This window comes from Pistacia vera, unplaced genomic scaffold, assembly GCF_008641045.1.
Source record: "Pistacia vera cultivar Batoury unplaced genomic scaffold, PisVer_v2 Contig430, whole genome shotgun sequence".
In the NCBI taxonomy this organism is placed as follows: domain Eukaryota; kingdom Viridiplantae; phylum Streptophyta; class Magnoliopsida; order Sapindales; family Anacardiaceae; genus Pistacia; species Pistacia vera.
Window position 1 is genome coordinate 2,166,554 of NW_022196258.1, and position 19,019 is coordinate 2,185,572.

At 35.1% G+C, this 19,019-nt stretch overlaps 2 protein-coding genes across 2 annotated transcripts; one reads left to right on the top strand and one right to left on the bottom strand.

Annotated features, from left to right (window-relative positions):
• The first annotated feature begins 948 nt into the window (after positions 1-948).
• LOC116143400 (protein ASPARTIC PROTEASE IN GUARD CELL 2) lies at positions 949-2,885 on the top strand. The gene has a single exon (XM_031428847.1). The coding sequence runs from the start codon at positions 1,036-1,038 to the stop codon at positions 2,488-2,490; it is 1,455 nt and encodes a 484-aa protein (XP_031284707.1). The 5' UTR covers positions 949-1,035; the 3' UTR covers positions 2,491-2,885.
• A 1,972-nt stretch (positions 2,886-4,857) lies between these two features.
• On the bottom strand, positions 4,858-17,366 carry LOC116143534 (helicase-like transcription factor CHR28). Its single transcript, XM_031428982.1, has 10 exons — positions 17,186-17,366; positions 16,462-17,096; positions 14,686-14,757; positions 14,524-14,601; positions 13,522-14,416; positions 10,135-10,265; positions 9,050-9,271; positions 7,406-7,963; positions 6,453-6,662; positions 4,858-5,171 (listed from the first exon to the last, which is right to left on the bottom strand). The coding sequence occupies exons 1-10, from the start codon at positions 17,337-17,339 to the stop codon at positions 5,052-5,054; spliced, it is 3,075 nt and encodes a 1,024-aa protein (XP_031284842.1). The 5' UTR covers positions 17,340-17,366; the 3' UTR covers positions 4,858-5,051.
• Positions 17,367-19,019: the final 1,653 nt, after the last annotated feature.

Consider the following 19,019-nt stretch of genomic DNA (forward strand, 5'->3'; position numbering starts at 1 on the left):
TATGCTTTTCAATCTTTCTATAAAATTCATTATGTAATTTTCTTCCAACTTTTGAAGCTCCACTACACACAGGGAGCTAATTAGATATTTACATGGAAAAGTAATGAGAGACTCAAACTACTCTTTGTCTTGTCTTAGGAATTATTCCACGATCAAGTTGGCTCATATTCATATACACTAATCAAATCAATTTATTTTAGTGCGCAGCAAAGACAAACAACTCTCCAATTCGATCTATTGGCTACACAAAGAAAGAAAGAAAAAAAAAAAAAAAAACCACCAAAGAAGAATTTTCCATCCCTCCATATTATGGGAAGTATTACTATTATCCCACAATTAATTTCTTCCAAAAAATGTCTGCAAAAGTCTGATATTAATTGGAAGATGAAAAAGAAATGTATATGTCACTTCAAATATTACCTTCGACTTGATGAATTAATCAATCTTTATTTGTTTTTCTCATTATATTTGTTTAAAGAAGATTCCATATCCTCTTTATTATTAGGTCACCTCCTGGGGTTGTTTGCTTTATCTCACCTTCTTCTAAAAAATGTGCATGTTCTTACTAATTAAATATTAAGCATATTTAAGATAATTACTTAGAAGGATTATATTAATTAAGAGGTAATGTATTAATTAGTTTGCTACCATATATTATACAAGCAACAAAACTTATAAATAACAAATTCTGAGTCACCACCCAACTGTTTGCTATTTATTTTCTGGGTTGAACTAATTCTTTCCAGTTGTATCACTCATAAAATTAAATTTGATGCACTCTTTGGTCAACATTTCACCGCTTCTAAAAGTTGAAAAAAGAAAAAGACACAGTTCAATAGTCTTAAACTCTTAAAATAAATCCAAAAACCACAACAGAACCCATTGTTCAATTATTACAAACCCCACAACTTTTTTCCCTCCACACATCCCAAAACCCCATAAATCCCACCTCAGCCCCCACCCCCCTCGTCTCTTCTCATTAACCTAAAACCCAACTGCTCCCAAAACCCATTACCTGATCACCTCCAAACAACCATGTTTTTTTCACTTCCACTTTTCAAACTACTGCTCATCACTCTCCCACTTCTTTGTCTTATCACCACCTCCACCTCCACCGCTTCTTTCCCTGACTTTCAACATTTGAACGTCAATGAATCAATTGCCGCGGCAAAAACTATACCCGTAAAGCTATCTCTTTCTCAGCTTCATGATGATGAAGTGGTATTTCGAAACCATAATGATACTTCAGGAAAATGGAAGCTTAAACTCTTACATAGAGATAAACTATCATCGACCACCGCAAACTCTCACGATAATCGTCACCGTTTTCATGCACGCATGCAAAGGGACGTGAAAAGGGTGGCTCACCTTACGCGTCGTCTCTCTGGCGGTAAAGACGCCGTCAAATATGACGTGGAGGATTTCGGGACTGACGTGATGTCTGGCATGGAGCAAGGGAGTGGAGAATATTTCGTTAGAATAGGAGTTGGTAGCCCACCAAGAAGTCAATTCATGGTTATTGACTCCGGTAGTGATATCGTTTGGGTTCAATGCCAACCTTGTAACCAATGTTACAAACAATCCGACCCGGTTTTTAACCCTGCTGATTCGGCATCTTTTACCGGCGTATCTTGCAGTTCCGCCGTCTGTGACCGCCTCGAGAACGCTGGTTGCCACGCGGGTCGTTGTCGTTACGAGGTGTCGTACGGTGATGGGTCGTATACTAAAGGTACGCTAGCGCTTGAAACGCTCACTGTTGGTCGGACCACGGTCCGAAACTTGGCAATCGGGTGCGGGCATAGAAATCAAGGCATGTTTGTTGGAGCTGCCGGGTTGTTGGGCCTTGGAGGTGGATCTTTGTCATTTGTGGGTCAATTGGGTGGCCAAACTGGAGGTGCATTTAGCTACTGTTTAGTGAGTCGGGGCACCGGTGCATCAGGGTCATTGGAATTTGGTCGTGGAGCATTACCCGTGGGTGCTGCATGGGTTCCTTTGGTCCGTAACCCACGGGCTACCAGTTTCTACTATGTGGGGCTTTCGGGTCTTGGAGTTGGAGGTATGCGGGTACCCATATCCGAAGACGTTTTCCGGCTAAATCAGTTGGGTTATGGTGGGGTGGTTATGGATACCGGAACTGCCGTGACCAGGCTGCCAACAGTGGCCTATGAGGCATTCCGTGATTCATTTTTAGCACAAACCGGAAACCTACCTCGGGCATCCGGAGTATCCATATTTGATACTTGCTATAACCTATTTGGGTTTGTATCCGTTCGGGTACCAACCGTATCATTTTACTTCTCCGGCGGGCCAATCCTTACCCTTCCAGCAAATAACTTCCTTATTCCAGTGGATGATGCGGGAACATTCTGTTTTGCATTTGCTCCATCCCCTTCAGGACTTTCCATAATAGGAAACATCCAACAAGAAGGAATTCAGATTTCTTTTGATGGAGCAAATGGGTTTGTGGGATTTGGTCCCAATGTTTGTTAAGTAAATATCAAGTTAATAGTTAAATTTTGCTAGTATTTAGGTCAATTATAATCATATTAATAGTATAAATATATATATATATATATATATATAGATGTCATGTGGTCATTGTCGTAGTTAATTAATGCATTAAAGTTGTGTTTTTTTATTTTATATTCCTAATGAAGAAGTTTGGGTGTAAAAGTAGTAAATGTGATTGTGATTCTATAAAGGCTTATTTTATGAAAGAGGGTTAAAAGAAGTAGTGGTGATTAAACAGAGGTAGGGTATGAAAGAGGTCCAAAATTCCCAGGAAAACCAACAGATTGTCAAAGGAATCAGAAAAAAGGTAATTTACTTGGGTATTAGAGAAAAGTTTTTGTTAGATGGGAGGATCCAAGAGGACCAAGAGGGTCCTTTTACTTGATAAATAGTGAAATTAGCTTGACATTCAGACTAAAATATGAATATTTAGATATCATTAAGTCCCCTGTGGTGGGCTAGAAATGAATGTCACTGCAATTTGCTCATACCATGCCCCCAACACCTTTTTTCTGGGGTTGTTTTTATCTTTCAAATGGAGAGATTCTCTTATCTTTCTTTCTCTTTCTCACAAGAGTATAGTGTTAATCATGAGGACAAAGGGAGGGGAACCACCACTATGGGCATGTGAAGCCATCACTAGGAGTTTTGGTCTACCTTTGGTATAACCTAAGTTGGAGAGCATTCAATTAATGACTTTTGCAAAGGTATTATTACTTTTCCATATTTTGAGAGATTATTACTTTTTTCCTCTTTTCAAATATTAAGAGATTAACCACAGAATTAAAAAAAACAAACTTATTCACGTCTCTTTTTTAACTCAAATACTAAACATTCTTGGATTTTGGTTTGTATTTTGTAAGCACTTTAGAGCCCCACAAAAGCAAAAATTTGTTTGGTGAAATCGGTGAAAGGAAAGGAATCAATAAAAGCAAAATGTAAGCTTTGGTCAGAAATTGGGATAATTAGGATATACTCGCATTTCACTTTTCACACCCATTTCCTAAACATCATTTATTTTTCAAAAGCACTTTCTTCAGTACCTGTCTCAGTTGGATTTACCCATAAACCACCGTTTTTTTTTTTTTTTTAATAAAGTTACTGGTAAATGACTAAATGGTGTAGACAAGGGAAGCCCTCGCTCAATGATTCTTTTGACTTTGTCATTTTAATGGTTGGATATTCAGAAAATGTCAATTCGAACACGTTCTCCACTACCATCACACAAGATTTTACAGCTTTCACATGAATTAGTGCATAAAGTGGGAAATCCATTCCGTCGCCTTCGTCTAAAGGTTACACAGACTGGCTCCACAAAATTTATTTCGTTTTTCTCTATTTTTCATAACTACATTTGTCAACTTATCTCTAGTTTTTCTTTTTTTCCCACTTATTATCAAAAACAATCCATAAGTCATTCATGTAATTATTCTATATTTTTCCATAGCAACCAAGGTAGGTCAATTTATCCAGATAATAACAAAAACCGTAGCAAGGGAAAAAAAAAAAAAGTGCAAGGGCAAAAACGAAAATATGCTTATGGAAAATCATTCGTTGGTAGAACAGCTTTAGCTCATGGAATATCTTATTTCCATGAAAGCACAAAAAAATGCATACTTGAAAAATGCATACTTACTTTATCGGTGCAAGTTATCGATTTTGGAATGCTTTTCCAAAGGGACCATTAGATAACTGAAGATGAAAGTTTGTTCCTAATTAATAATCTAATAAGATTGGATTCTACACAAATCATAGGGAGACAAAGTTCTGTTTCCTCCATTGTCCTTCCCTTCAAACGCTGGACATATGAACTTGTAAAAGAATTGTCATTATTCAACCAGTTCCTTTCGGACTTTATTATCTACTTGAATTGCATATTTATGAATACCACTGATCACAAAAAAATATAAAGTTTTTTCTTCAATCTCCTCAATTGAGGGGTTGAGAAATATTCACTGATTCCATCTCAATTTCAACAGGAATTTGAAAGGTTGTGAAATAGAATTGTACCTTCACGAGTATACATACTGCCCAACCATCTATAACCAGGTTGAAGAGCTTTCTCTTGTCCTCTATTTCAACCTTCAACCAAATATTCATCAAATGAAATCATATCAATCATGGGCAGCTATAAATTCCTTGTTGCAGCGATTCACAATGGAGCCCCCATAAAAATTACAGCTATTTCTCCCTTTCTTGTTTTATGTTTACCATGTATAATGAACAAGAAAGGCCAACTAACAACCTAACATTAGATATATACTAGGAAATAATTAAGAATATTTACAGGCGGCTTTTGTGTTGCTATCTCTGCACTTGATGAGAACAAAAATGCCTTAGAAGCCTCACCAAAATTACCATCTAAAAAAAGATATACCAACACCCATCAGAGTCCTAAATGAGCCACTATATTGGCAGGACCTACAAGTGCAGCCACAGATCCCTCATATCTTGGTTGAATGGGAGTCAAAGTTTTGACTCTCAAAACTTCCTAGACAAAATATAATTAAGAAATACGGGAGGCTGCAAGAATATAAAAGTCACCGTGGTAACTGTACTCCCGTAAATAAAAATTTGAGATCGTCCACAGTTAGGCGACTTGCTCCTCCTCCACCATGATCTTCACCAAAAGCAGAAGCGACCATTTTTCTTTTTTCTTCCTGCAAAACAGGGTCAGTGAAGAAGAACATGTTAAAGGATAGACTATTCATCTTTCCATTTAATAATCTCTTTTTCCACCCCAAACAACACCTTAAACCAATCTTACTTCCGTGTTCCAACTTGACAAAATCCAAATGGCTATTAGTAGGATAAATGCATTAATGGGTTGCAATTGTAATTCACAAGTCTCTTCCTTTTTCCTCCCATTGGATTATTTGGGTGAACATTATTAGGTTGCATACAGAAACTACAGAAAAATGTTAACTATTCTACTTTTTAGAAATAACCTTATTTTCTTCATCAGGCTGTATCATGCTTATATTATCAATTTTTTTTTTCTAATACAATTGTTATACAATTCTACAGTGAATGAACAGAAAGCAAAATATCCCACCTCTTGTCAGACAAGTTTAAAATTGAATATATTTGTCATTACATTGGTAACACATGAACTTCTCTGTCCTAAATATATTCAGTTCTTTTAAGGAATATATATAACAAATTGATAAAAGCCTATGCCTATACATTATAGGTGCCTCCCAGAGGTTTAGAATACCTCACCTATTACTTCCAGCTTTAAATACTACAAGTAACATTAGACCAGTTCTCATGACTTAAAACTCATTCTATGTGCAATTTGTCTGAAGGAAAAGTAGGCCTCTGTCTGATAAGAACCATTTGTTTCAAACTCTAATCAAAGCATATGCCCCACAGAACCACAGCCACACCTACATTTTTCTTGTACATGTAAAAGTTTAAATCTTAACACAAATTAGTTGTATGAAAATTTATTTAATGTCCCCAAAATGAACATCATAATCTAAATCAATACAGATCTATGGCTCTAGGAAGATTGTCTTCTGGCTAACTTTTATCAGATTCTAACTCTAATGATCTCAATTTTAGTATCTTTCACAGTTATACCAAATCAACATATCTCTGTTACACTTTATAACTTCACAACAATCCTCCACGTAATGCATTAAATATTTCAATTCTCCAAAACTTGGTTCAATTATCCAACTAATCTGCTACAAACAGAGAATACAGAACTTCTTTTGTCATTCTCAGCAGAAAGCAGGGAGGATATACCTCAGTGTAGGCATTCCAGAAATTGGATCAAATCCATCTCTATTTGTTCTATTTGAAAATTTATACCTTCTCACCAAGAAATTTCTATTCAAAGTTCTGAATTCTTTACTTCCAGTTATTATACAATCAGTAATCAAATAGACTAAACAGATATAAAAGGGGAAAACCAGTAAAAAGTAATTAGTTACCTGGAGGCTTATTATTTTATCTTCTACAGTATCTTTAATAGTGATCCGAGTTACAGTAACAGGACGAGTCTGTCCAATTCTGTGTGCTCGATCAACAGCTTGATCTTCCGTAGTTGGATTCCACCAAGGATCCAAAAGTATAACATGACATGCAGCAACCATGTTCAAACCAAGATTTCCTGCTTTTAAAGACATCAGCATCACAGTAATCTGCAACACATTTCAACATTCAGATGGTGGAAGTACATAAACCAGACTATATGACGTAAGACAGACAGAAAAATTATTAGGTCCAGCTATTGTAAAACAAGTTTTTAACACAAATTCACGATCATTGATTTATGGTAATCCAATGGCTCAAAAATTTCTTAATTGGAATTAAAAATAACTAACTCTTAACTTTTCATCNTCCGAGTTACAGTAACAGGACGAGTCTGTCCAATTCTGTGTGCTCGATCAACAGCTTGATCTTCTGTAGTTGGATTCCACCAAGGATCCAAAAGTATAACATGACATGCAGCAACCATGTTCAAACCAAGATTTCCTGCTTTTAAAGACATCAGCATCACAGTAATCTGCAACACATTTCTACATTCAGATGGTGGAAGTACATAGACCAGACTATATGACGTATGACAGACAGAAAAATTATTAGGTCCAGCTATTGTAACACAAGATTTTAACACAAATTCACGATCATTGATTTATGGTAATCCAATGGCTCAAAAATTTCTTAATTGGAATTAAAAATAACTAACTCTTAACTTTTCATCCAAAGTCATTAGCTGACCATAAATCAACAGTCATGAATTTGTCACAAATTTGTGTAAAAAATTGTATTAAAATAGCCTAATCAAGTTTATTATGCACAATGCATTAATTTTGATCTACACTACAGCAATAAATCAACACAATATAGAATTCCAATTTATCCTTTTCAATAGGAACCTAACCTCAGGATCAGTGTTGAAATCTTTAACAGCCCTATCTCGTGAAGGTAAAGTCATCGTGCCATCAAGCCTCCGATATTGTATGCAATGCTGATTCAGAGAAAATTCTACTAAATCCAACATCCTAGTCCACTGGGAGAAGACAATTGATTTTATTGGTCCTTTAGTTGGTGACTCTGAATATAATGTTGTCTCCTCAGCATCAAGAACACCTTCTGCAAATGTTCTACTGCTTCCTGTGGGACCATGTAATTCTAAGATTGAACTATTTAATTTACAATGAGATAGCAGAATCTCAAGAACAGATCTTATTTTTGCTGAACAAAACTCATCCTGGAGAATCATTGATCTTTCAGTGAATTCAGAATCCATTGAACCAGCACCAACATCATCAGAGAGACAACTTGTAAGAGAAACTTTTGAAAACACGACATCAGGACCAAGTTGTTCTTTACATTTAGGCGCAGGGCACGTATTGTCGTCGCCTGTTGTATATTCTGATACACACTGGTAGCAGAAAACATGGCCACACATCGTAACAACAGAGTCCTCAGGTGGATCCTATGAAATAATCAAAAACAAAAAAAATATGACAGGTCTCTCTGAATGGTAAACAAATGACAAAATAGCCAAAAACACAAAAAATCATTAACACAGCGTAGCAACTTCTATACAAAAGTCACACTCAATACTCCTTTAAAATATACAGCTAAATTTTGAAGTGTTAAATATTTACAGATTTTTAGGCACCGTTTATAAGGCCAAAATAAACACAGACTAGATACATCAAATTTTAATGCTTTTGTTAATACAAAGACAAAGTATAATCAAACTGTAAAAGCCATATGATTGCTAAAATATCATCACTGAGTCTCTGGAATTTTTTAAATAAATTCCTTTGTAAACAAGTCGGTGCAACCAAAGTATCATATAAAACATCCTATTCTCAAATCCATAACGCACAAATTCACTTCTTATAGCTCAGAATCACAGTCAGAGCTGTAAGGAATGAGTACAAGGCTAGAAACAAACCAGGAGCATAACTAATATGTGATAACCAGTTAACAGCTATTAATGAATCAGTTATTTCACTGCCTTCTTGGAGAATGACTATTTAATGGAAGAAAAAAAAATTGTCATATTTGTATCAAAAATTTGGTTGGAAATATAGAATAAAATCGAATAATAACTGGATTCTAGAACTTCATATTTGTCCAAGAAAAATTGACTTACTAAGATTATGATAAAGTGGCACCACTTCCATGAATAAGTTAACAGTATTATATCACCATTGATCAGCTTATAACTTAATAAATGCAACCAGCTTTCTGAACTTTCTTATAGTCAATCTACCAAGAAAATCATTCCACCTTATGCTCTTCCAGAAAACTATAGCATCAGGTGGCATACTTACCAAGTCAGATAACTAATTACTTAGAGCTCCAAGTCTCCAACCCATATCCAATTATCTATATATCCTTTGGATATAGGAACGTGTTATTCATCAAAAAAAAAATCATGAATGAGCAGCAACATTGGCAACAATGAGATCTGTTTTTTTCTAATAAAAGAAACGCATCACATCAGTAAGCTCTTTAAAAAATCCACAGGAACAATGGACATATCACATTTTAAGAAGAAACTTACACTGCATACACAGCAGATAGCTGAGGAAGTTTCCAGGCGGCTCAACAGATCAATCAACATATCCCTAGGGAGTCTCTTTGCCATTTCTACAGAAAATTTTCCAACAGAGTCAAAATTATACCCTTTGACAAGAAGTGGGTGGTCACAAGCCTGACGAAGGCGTAGAAGCATCAAAAGAATATTTGCATAGTTTTGGTTAACTGTGCCAGCATCAGCATAAGCCTGCAAGAAATGAAAAATCAGCATAAATCCAATAAGGTTAAATTAGATACTTGACCTAAAAATCCTTCAGAATTGATGACAACATTTTTATGCCAGAAATAGCTCCTAAACCATCACACAATGAATTTAAGTTTAGTACTATAACATTTTTGTTAGGTTTACAGTACCATATATCAAGGCATAACATAATTAGTGGCCTAATAGCAGAAGATATCATTTAATATGACTGCTCTTCCACTTTTGATTCTGCATGAGCATAGACTTCACATTGTCTTCAAAAATGTTCTTATTGTAAAAATTTGATGGTTTTACTACTTATAAACTATTCAATCATAAGATTAAAAATCAAACGAAACAAAAATTATATATATAATGACCTCAGTGTTATAGAATGACCTCAAACTTATTTATTAAGTTGACAGTAGATATCTCTTATAGAATGATAAAGTAATATTTATTAAGTTGACAACTAACCAACTTATTAGAAACAAACGCATCCTGTGGGATTTGAATAAAGGAACTCTTCCTCTCTCTCAGTTTTCCAGGCAATTTCACATAAATCAAGTGCTTTTCATTGTGGTCATAATTGAAATAGAGTACTTATTAATGTAACCTAGCTTCACGATTTTTTTAAGACTCTGTATTTTATATATATATATATACACACACACACCACATTGCTGTCATTAAATGATCAAATACTAGGCTAAATAGAACAACAATGTTTACTGCCTCCAAAGCAAACATAGTCGAATATAGAGGGTTGCCTGTCAGACAATCAAAACCTAAGATACAAAATAGTTTACCGGCCATGCTTAATATTTTTTACTCAAATGAAAACACATGAAGTAGAAGAAAAGCACCTTGAATTTCTTGTGAGAATCAGATTCTAGCTTCCTATAGAAACCCCACTCCTCGGTTGAGAAGTCCACCTTTTTCAAGTAGGTTGATTTTGGAGGCAGATTAATTATAGGCTCGTTGTCTATCTTTGTTTCTAGACCATAAAAACAATGAAGATCAGCATTGATCAAACAAAAAAAAGTTTACACTCATTATGTCACATCATTGCCCTAGCATAAAAGAACGCATTTTTTTATTGCAAAGTATCAATATTACATCATATGCTGCAAAATTGTTTGCAAATATCGAGAGTTATGGAAAGCAATGATAAATTTCAAAAGCCGAAAAAAAAAAAAACATACAAAAGTATTGACTATTTTCACTTAACATATCTTTAAACTGAAGTAAAGTTCATTTGTAAATGTAAAAATCCCATACAAATAAATTAAATCATGCGGTGAAGCAAGTAGAGAAATAAGCAAAACTTGCCATCATCCTCAACAAATGTAAAACTCATAAAGATCATCATGAAGGCCCTTACACAATCTATGCCAAATCACAACTGATAAATCTTATAACTAAAAAATTTAGAGAACACTAGTTGCACCCATTACACTTACTGATTCAAACATCAGAAATGGAAGGATAGCATCATGTGGTGATTACCACCACTAAGTCCTCGGCATTATGTGGCTACTACCACTTGGTTTTACAAGCAGGAATTCAACCACAATCTAAGGCTTTCACTTTCTCACCATCGAATCTAAATTTGGAAAGACCCAGAAATAGTTTCAACCCATTAAAAATATTGTTAGCCAAATGCTCCACGCCCTAAAAAGTTGTAAAATTCCCAGTCTCCATATGAAGCCAAAATGGGACCATTTTCTAAGCATTCTAGCACTTTTTATATCTCCCCAGCTTGTCAAGAACACAAAGACTGTTTCTGGTAAAACCAAAGTAATGAAAAACTGAGGATATCAATCAAATCTCTCTTGCTCAGAGGGTGAGAGCACAGTGCAGTCAAAGTGTTAAAAAAATTAACATCTGATCTACTTTTTCGGGACACACAAAGAAGTTCAATAGCAAACAGAGTGCTCTTTCAGCCAAATTCATGTCTTCATAAACAACAAAACTATGATGCGACAATCGCCCACTCACTTTGCTCACTAAAAAATGGGTTTGCACTAAAATATATTCAATTCATTACATTTTAAAGATGTAGCATGATGATTTTTTAATGTACAAGTCAAGGACATGGTGGAGTCAGCCATAAAGATGTTAATAGGCTTGACCAAAAAATAAAACTGCCAATTAAAGTGAAAATAACCTGGTCAAACCAGTTTTGAGTCCTGATGTTTAGAATTTCAAAGGGCTTGACACTAGGTATAATGATAAGCCAACTTACTGTACCAAACATAAAAAAACCAAACAATGTAAAAAATGACATAAATAATGAAAACCACAGTGTACAAAATGTCAAGGCAAGGTGATTTAGGACAAACTAGATATTTTAGGTTTTTAACATTATTTTATTTCATATATTTTTTCCTACTTTATGTTATTTTTTAGTCTGAAAGGAGTGTAATTCCTTATTCAGGTTGATCAATGTTCCTATTAGGTGTTGCAGTTACCTATTTAGTGTCTTGACCTCCAATACATGAAGGCCTAGTTTATTATTGTTTTTACACTTTAAATACAAATGATGAATAATACCGGCTTTCTCCTCATTTCTCTGTTTCTCCCCCACTGTTTCTTGCTTGATTCTTCCGATTTTCTCCTATTTTCTATTTCTTCTAAGTTTCTCCCATTTCTCGCTTCCTCTATTTTGGTTCTATGTTCCCAGTCCCCTATCAAAAGGGCTATCATTTCTCTAAAAACTTCAACTATTCACTCAATTATAACTTAATTATACTCTCACATTGACATTCTCCACATTGAAAGACCTCTTGACCACGGCCTGAAACATTTTTTCATGACTTCGCTCCACATGACAAACACCCAATATTCTCTCAGCATGACATGCATGATAAAACAATATGCCATGTTGATTTTGCTTATTCCTAGGAAACACAGTGAAGTTGACAGTCAAGCATAAAACCCATAAGACCAAAGAAGTGTCACATAGAATCATGCCAACCCAATAGCCAAAGGTATGAAATGTATTTCATTCAATTCCTCCAACTCAATCCACACCTGTTTCCTCAAACTCAAAATTTATTTGCATGTCAATGGTTACAATTAGAACCAGGATTACAAATTCAAGTATAAGATTCATACAGTTCCAGACAATTGTGAAGGACTATTTCCAGCTCATTTTCATCATTACAGAAAACAATATGTATATTGAAACCAATTAATGGTGAAGGAGCAACAATCAAACCCAATGACATTGACATTGCAACAAATACTTTAAACCTTAAGCCAATTTGACAACCAACGTGAACTTCTCATTAAAACCATCCTATAACTCAATTACTCATTAACACGAAAGGTACTCCATGAATATTTGAAGCATTTATAAGAAGCTTAAATATAGAACTTGCATATCCAAAAGCACAGTATTCTGCCTACAAAATCTGAGAAAATGCAATTGTGTTCATATAAAAATTTAATGTCTCACTTTTAGCTCCTTAAAGCCAAAAAACCCAATATTCTACCAACGTGGGCTCTTCAATCAGGCACTGATATCATTTCATTTTGACAGTCCCCAAGCATCTGTAGGATATATTCCATTGACCTCATATACCTCCTTTCTTTAGCATAAAAATTCAACATCTTCCAGGTCCTCATTAACTAGGCTCCAACAAATAATAAAAACTAAGACTTGCGATGTTTATATTCTTATCAACTACACAGACGAAAACATTTATTTCAAGCTTGAAGGTATTAACTAAAAATCACACAGCTAGTCTAAAGTTTTCTTATATTACTTGACTGATATTTGTATTCTTGGCAATTTCAGATATTACCAGGACATAATAAATAGGAAGAAGGAGAAAAAGGATTTTGCAAGCATGAAGGGCGAAAAAGACTTTGAGCACAGGACCACTAGGTCAACTTGATTTTAACACCTGGTTAAATTACAAATTAATCTAAAAGTTTAAGCTAATAGGTAAAAAGTCTAATAACAGTATTTAGGGTCTAACAATCCTAATCCAAATTAATAGTTATCAGCCATTGGACAAAATTCTGAAAACAAACTGAATTCTCTAAGGAAAAAAATATAGAGATGCTAAAGAAATCTGAACAACTGCATGAATCCCAGAAAAACACACAGAATGTTGTAATTCATGGCATGAACAAAAGCAATAATTCCCATCCTCCAATCCCTCAAAAATATCTAAAAACTTACAATATGTATACACAATTATGTATAGATACACACATGCACACACAATGAAAATAGTCACCTTTTGTACGGCGCAGCATTATAGCCTTCAGCACAACTTGAAGCTTCATGTAACCATGAAGTGAATTTCTTGATATTGGAATCTTTATGGTATTGTAGAAAGACTTATATGCAGCATATGGATCATATCTTAAAAACCTGAAGTAGCTGTACAAATCATCAATTGCATTCTGTATTGGTGTTCCAGATAAGCACCACCTTCTTTTGGCTCGAAGGCTGCAGCAGGCTCGAGCAACTTGAGTGCGGTGATTCTTTATTGTTTGAGCTTCATCTAGTACCACCCTAAACCAAGCTACTTTGGCAAGTGTACCCCAACCACAATCAATGGAAGAACCATTTTCTTTTGTACCCTTCTTTCCCTTCTTGCTAACATTAGATATCTTTTTTCTCTTCTTATTGATTGAAAATACGGATGATACTCCATACACGTCCCCATTGTTTTCTTCACCCTCATCTTCATCAACTAAAGGTTGTTTTGGAACTTCATTAGTAACAATAGAATATGTCGTCAGAACCACATCATAATTGGCTAGCTCAACAGGATCCTTGGTCCTACTGCCTCCATGGTAGATGAGGACAGAAAGTTTGGCCTCATCTGAAACTTTATCATCCAGCTCCCTGGCCCACTGTCGGAGAACAGTAGCTGGACACACAACCAATGTACCAGCAGCTGGCCTCCGACGACTGAATGCACGAGTAGAGGTGCTTGCTTCTGGGACTGGTTTAATTTCATCAGATTCTTCGGTCTGCTTGGCCTTTTCTGAAACAGCACCATCATTATCATCATCATCCAAATTCAACGCTTCAGGTTTGTGATTGGATGTTGTTTTTGACTTTGATTGCAAAAACTTCTGCATTTGTATAAGGGCAATTATTGAGATGGTTTTACCAAGGCCCTGTTAAATAAAAGCATAATCAGTCTGGGCACAAATTTTTAGTGATGTCCCAAAAAAGTATCACCATGAAGACAGATCAATAATCAATTAAGCTTGAAAAAGGTAACCTGGTCATCAGCTAAAATTCCACCTAAACAATGCAGACTTCTTGTTTCCTTCTGAAGCATCCACGCCAATGCAATCCTCTGTTAATAAAATAATTTAGACAAAACTACGTAATACACATATATAAAAAAACTGATTCTAATAATCAAAGGATAAGATTAGACCTGATGTCTTAGGAGAGAGACAGACAAAAGACCATCAGGTAGAGTAGCTTCAACTTTTGGCTGATTAAGTTCCTGCACAAACCAAGGTGCACCTAATTTGAACTTTCCACTATTTCAAACATTAATTGATTTATCAACAGCTTAAGATGTTCAAGTGCAGGGCCAAATTCATCTGCTTTCCATACTCAAAAATTCAAAAATAGAAACAATATAAAATAAAAAGGACTGCAGGGTGGCACTTCCCTAAAGTTGTAGCACAGAATCTGGTGCTAGTGAAGTTTTGTTGTTAGTCCACCAAATTCTAAACTATAGAGAACAAAAATAAGAACTGTTCCAGAATTTATTTTCCAAAGACCTTGGAAAAAATAAGACAGCCATTTTGACATAAAATCAAAGCTCAGGGTCACCTAAGACACCACCAAAGTTAAAATGAAAAATTAGCATAATTACACTGCTCTACCTCAACAATTACACTATTTTTAAATATAAAAATTAGCTCCTAAAAATAATAATCAAAATAAAGCAACAAAAGGACCTTACCAGCTATAACACAAGGAAAACATATAATCAAAGAAAACATAACCAGAGACCAAAGTTTGATCCTAAACTGAAAAACAGAATACGAAGCTCAAAACATATAAATTTAAAGGTACGAACTCGCCAATTATTGCCACAAGAGGACTTCTTAAGCAATAAAAACGGATTGATTTTGTAATAGAACAAAAATTAATTTGATATTTAACAATGACACTCCTAAATAGATCTTTACATGTGGATATAAGAATGATTCTTGATATTGCCACACAAGGAAACTATAAAAGGAGGAATAGGACTAAATGTTCACAACAAAAGAATAGACTAGAAACTTGAATATTGTTGGCTTTATCAAGAGCAAAAAAGACCAATGATTATGGTGGTATTAGGAGAAACCTGATTCATCTAGCGAATACTAAAGGGAGAAGAGGAAGCACATAAATAATGCCTCTTATGGCCAAGAGAAGAGAGATGAAGACCAAAAAGAGACACAGAAAGCTAAATAGTGATAAAGGAATCACCCAGCCAACACTAGGCCCTAGCTAGAAGAATTCTTTCAAGTTCAATTGGCATACAGTATCAAGACTGACCCTAAAAATTATAATGAGGCTGATTAATTAACATTAGATGAACGCAAGGGAGCACAACCCAAGTACATGGGAAGCAAACAAAAGAAGCAACAAAAAGTAAAAGCGGAAACAAACAGTCGATTCATTTATGGTCAATTAGGTCTCATTTCAGCCTAACTTATTAAGGGTTGAAGTCTGAACGTTAACCCAGGCTTTTGTCCAAAGAATCCAAATTAGTCCCTAACCAGTAATCAGATTCATAAAAGAAACAGGCGAGCAAAAAAAGTCAATAATCCTAGTACTACCTAGAATTAAGGTATCCATGAGAATACAGTGAACATATCCTGAGACTTGTAAAAGTCATTGGTTATGGTAATAAAAATAAATGGTCCTATAACGTTGTAAGGACAAATGTTCGATATTTGTGAGCAGCAGGATCTGCCTACTGCAGTCCCCAAATAAATTAAAACTATTATTTCTTTAGTCATATCTTTACCAACTCTCATAGATTCCCACAAATATTGACATGAAAGATAAAAATATGCCAACAACATCAAAAATAAATGAAATTATTTGTCATTATGTGCATAGCGGCAACCAAATACTGCTATTATACTAGTATTTCCACAGTTATCTATATAATGGGCATAATAAAATTGTGTATTTATTATACCTCTACTGCTGCTTCATAAATCAATCTTTCATCACTTCCAACAGCTCTTTCTTCGGTGAGACCTGAACGGTAGACTGAGTCACTTGGACCACCAAATTGTGCCGAGGAAAAATTCTTTCCATGCATCAAAGAAGAAGGTAGAACCCTATTCCCATTATTCTCATACATCATAATGTCATCGTCTTTGCCCTTCAAATAATAGTCTCTCATATAGCCCTCACCATTGGTTGCACCTGGTCCAGCTAAATTATAAGAATTTCCATATGCATCATGAATCTGACTGCTGCTCACATTTTCCACTAAATATTTTGATTTTGTACTTGGTGCACATGGCTGAGAAAATGCAGGAAGAGTCCTCTTCAAAGCCTGCTGGGATGAAATTTTTTCAAAATCTGCAGAGGAAATATTAGCAATCCGAGAATTAACAGTTTGAAGCTGACCCACATTCCCATTCCCAGAAAAATAATTAGAATCCTCTGCTCGGCCCGCATGTCGGTTTGAACCTTGATTGTCTTCCCTAGAACCAGGAAGCATCTGCATTTTTGTCTGTGAATGATTATTTGCGTTTGAAGTGCTTGCATCCGAAGCATTAGCCCTTTCTTGAGAAAGAGCCGTTCGAGATTGCCCACCATAACCTGCATTTTTTTTATCTGCGCTATTAATAATACATTTATCTTTCAATTTTAATTCTGGGGAGTCCTCAATTTGTAAAAGGCAATCTAACCTGTACTCCCTGACTTTATGCTATGATTGGTTCCCCATGGGGGAAGAATTCTCAAATTGCTTGATTGCCTATGCAATGTTTCTGATTGCCTAGCTTCGCCTATCTCCATATCACTATCAGATGAACTGATGTCTATAGGATCCATTGCAGCCATCAAAGTTCAATAGTGATTTTCCTTTTCTTCAACCAAATCAAAAAGAGAATCCCTACAAGGAGAACTGACCTGAAATTGAAAAACATTACTAATAACTCAAGAGGCAGCATAAACAGAGAATCAGTAATTCAATCAAATCCTCAGATGCAAACATATCTCAATTCAATTTACATGGTCAAGGCAATGTCTTGAAATTAATCAGAAAATTCATCCATTTACAAGAAGAGATTCACCTTGTTGAACAAATTAAATAACAAAAGATGATCCATGTGCTAAAATATCAACCTCATGAGCACTCGTGAATCCTTCCAAATAGAAAATTAACAAGCAGTTCAAATATGTACTAAAAAAGTTTGGCCAAGCAAATTCAAAATGTCGATGAAAAATGCATGTATCAAGCAACTCATCTAAAACTCTAAGAGGGAAACTAGTTACACTGGAAACCAAACCAAAAGCCCACCCTGTTAAGTATAATGAGAAGCTTAAGTAAAAGCATGCTTAGAAGTGAGCAAAAATAAGAAATGCAATTTGCACTGATGTGGGGTCCGCTTGGGTCCACTTCAGTCTAGTATAGATGAAATGGGGATCTACCTTAGTTTTGTGTGTATTCTAAGCAATTACTGTAAAATTATCTATATTTTTTACCCTTCAATGTAAAGTAGACAGAAAAACAGATCAATGGAATATGAATTTCAAAACAATACTGAAGAAGGTTTTAGACTCAAGATTCACTCAGAGGAACTTCTGCATAGGCCCCCAAGCTCTGGTGGAATTTGGTTCTCTTAACTAGAATAGAAATAAATATACATGTTATATAGCATGTGATTATGATGATAATGGAGAAATACATGATATGTGTGAAACAAATTATTCTTTGAAACTTACTTTGCATAGAACAGATGATTTCCCAATCTGGCCTAGTGACTCACATGGAAATACAGGGTGAGTTTCATCAAGCCAATCATTTGATAGGCAACCTTCCTACTCTACAAGGTTTACTTTCTTCTTCCTTCAAAAAAGGCTCAACCTTTTGTTTAAGTGGGTTTAGGCAAGGTCATTGTCTCCCTACCACGAAATTTGATAAAATCAAGATTTGTTTGAACACCTTCAACCCATCAACAGATTTTTAGCTTAGTCTAAGGACTTGTCTAATTTAACCTTTCATATGTAGCCCTATCTTGGCTTACCATTTTAAGAGTCTTACATTTGAACTTATGATTACAAATTTAGATGAACCAAAACTTATAAGAATTTAATTAGACGAACCAAAAAGCTATAAGAATGTTTGTCTAAATTTAAGAATTCATTAATGGGAATTTGATACACTTCAACTTTTGTTGACTATCCTTTCCATTTTCTTCCACTCCATTCTCCCTCATCTTTAATTCACTGCATATACAGAATAGTCCACAACCAGCACTAATCATCTAAACTAAGACTTTACAATTTCAAACCTTAAACAATATTTCAACCTCTTTACATCCCCAATATGTTCAAATTCTTTGGACAGCCACTGTCCAGATGATCCACCAGCACAATTCACTATAATATCAGCCAACCATTTTCCTTTTACCACAAGCTAGTCTAAGAGTAACCGACATAACAACAAGTACTTAACAGCTTTCCAAATTTGTCATGCAACCATGGAAACAACAATTTTCCCCGTAACAATTGCTCCTA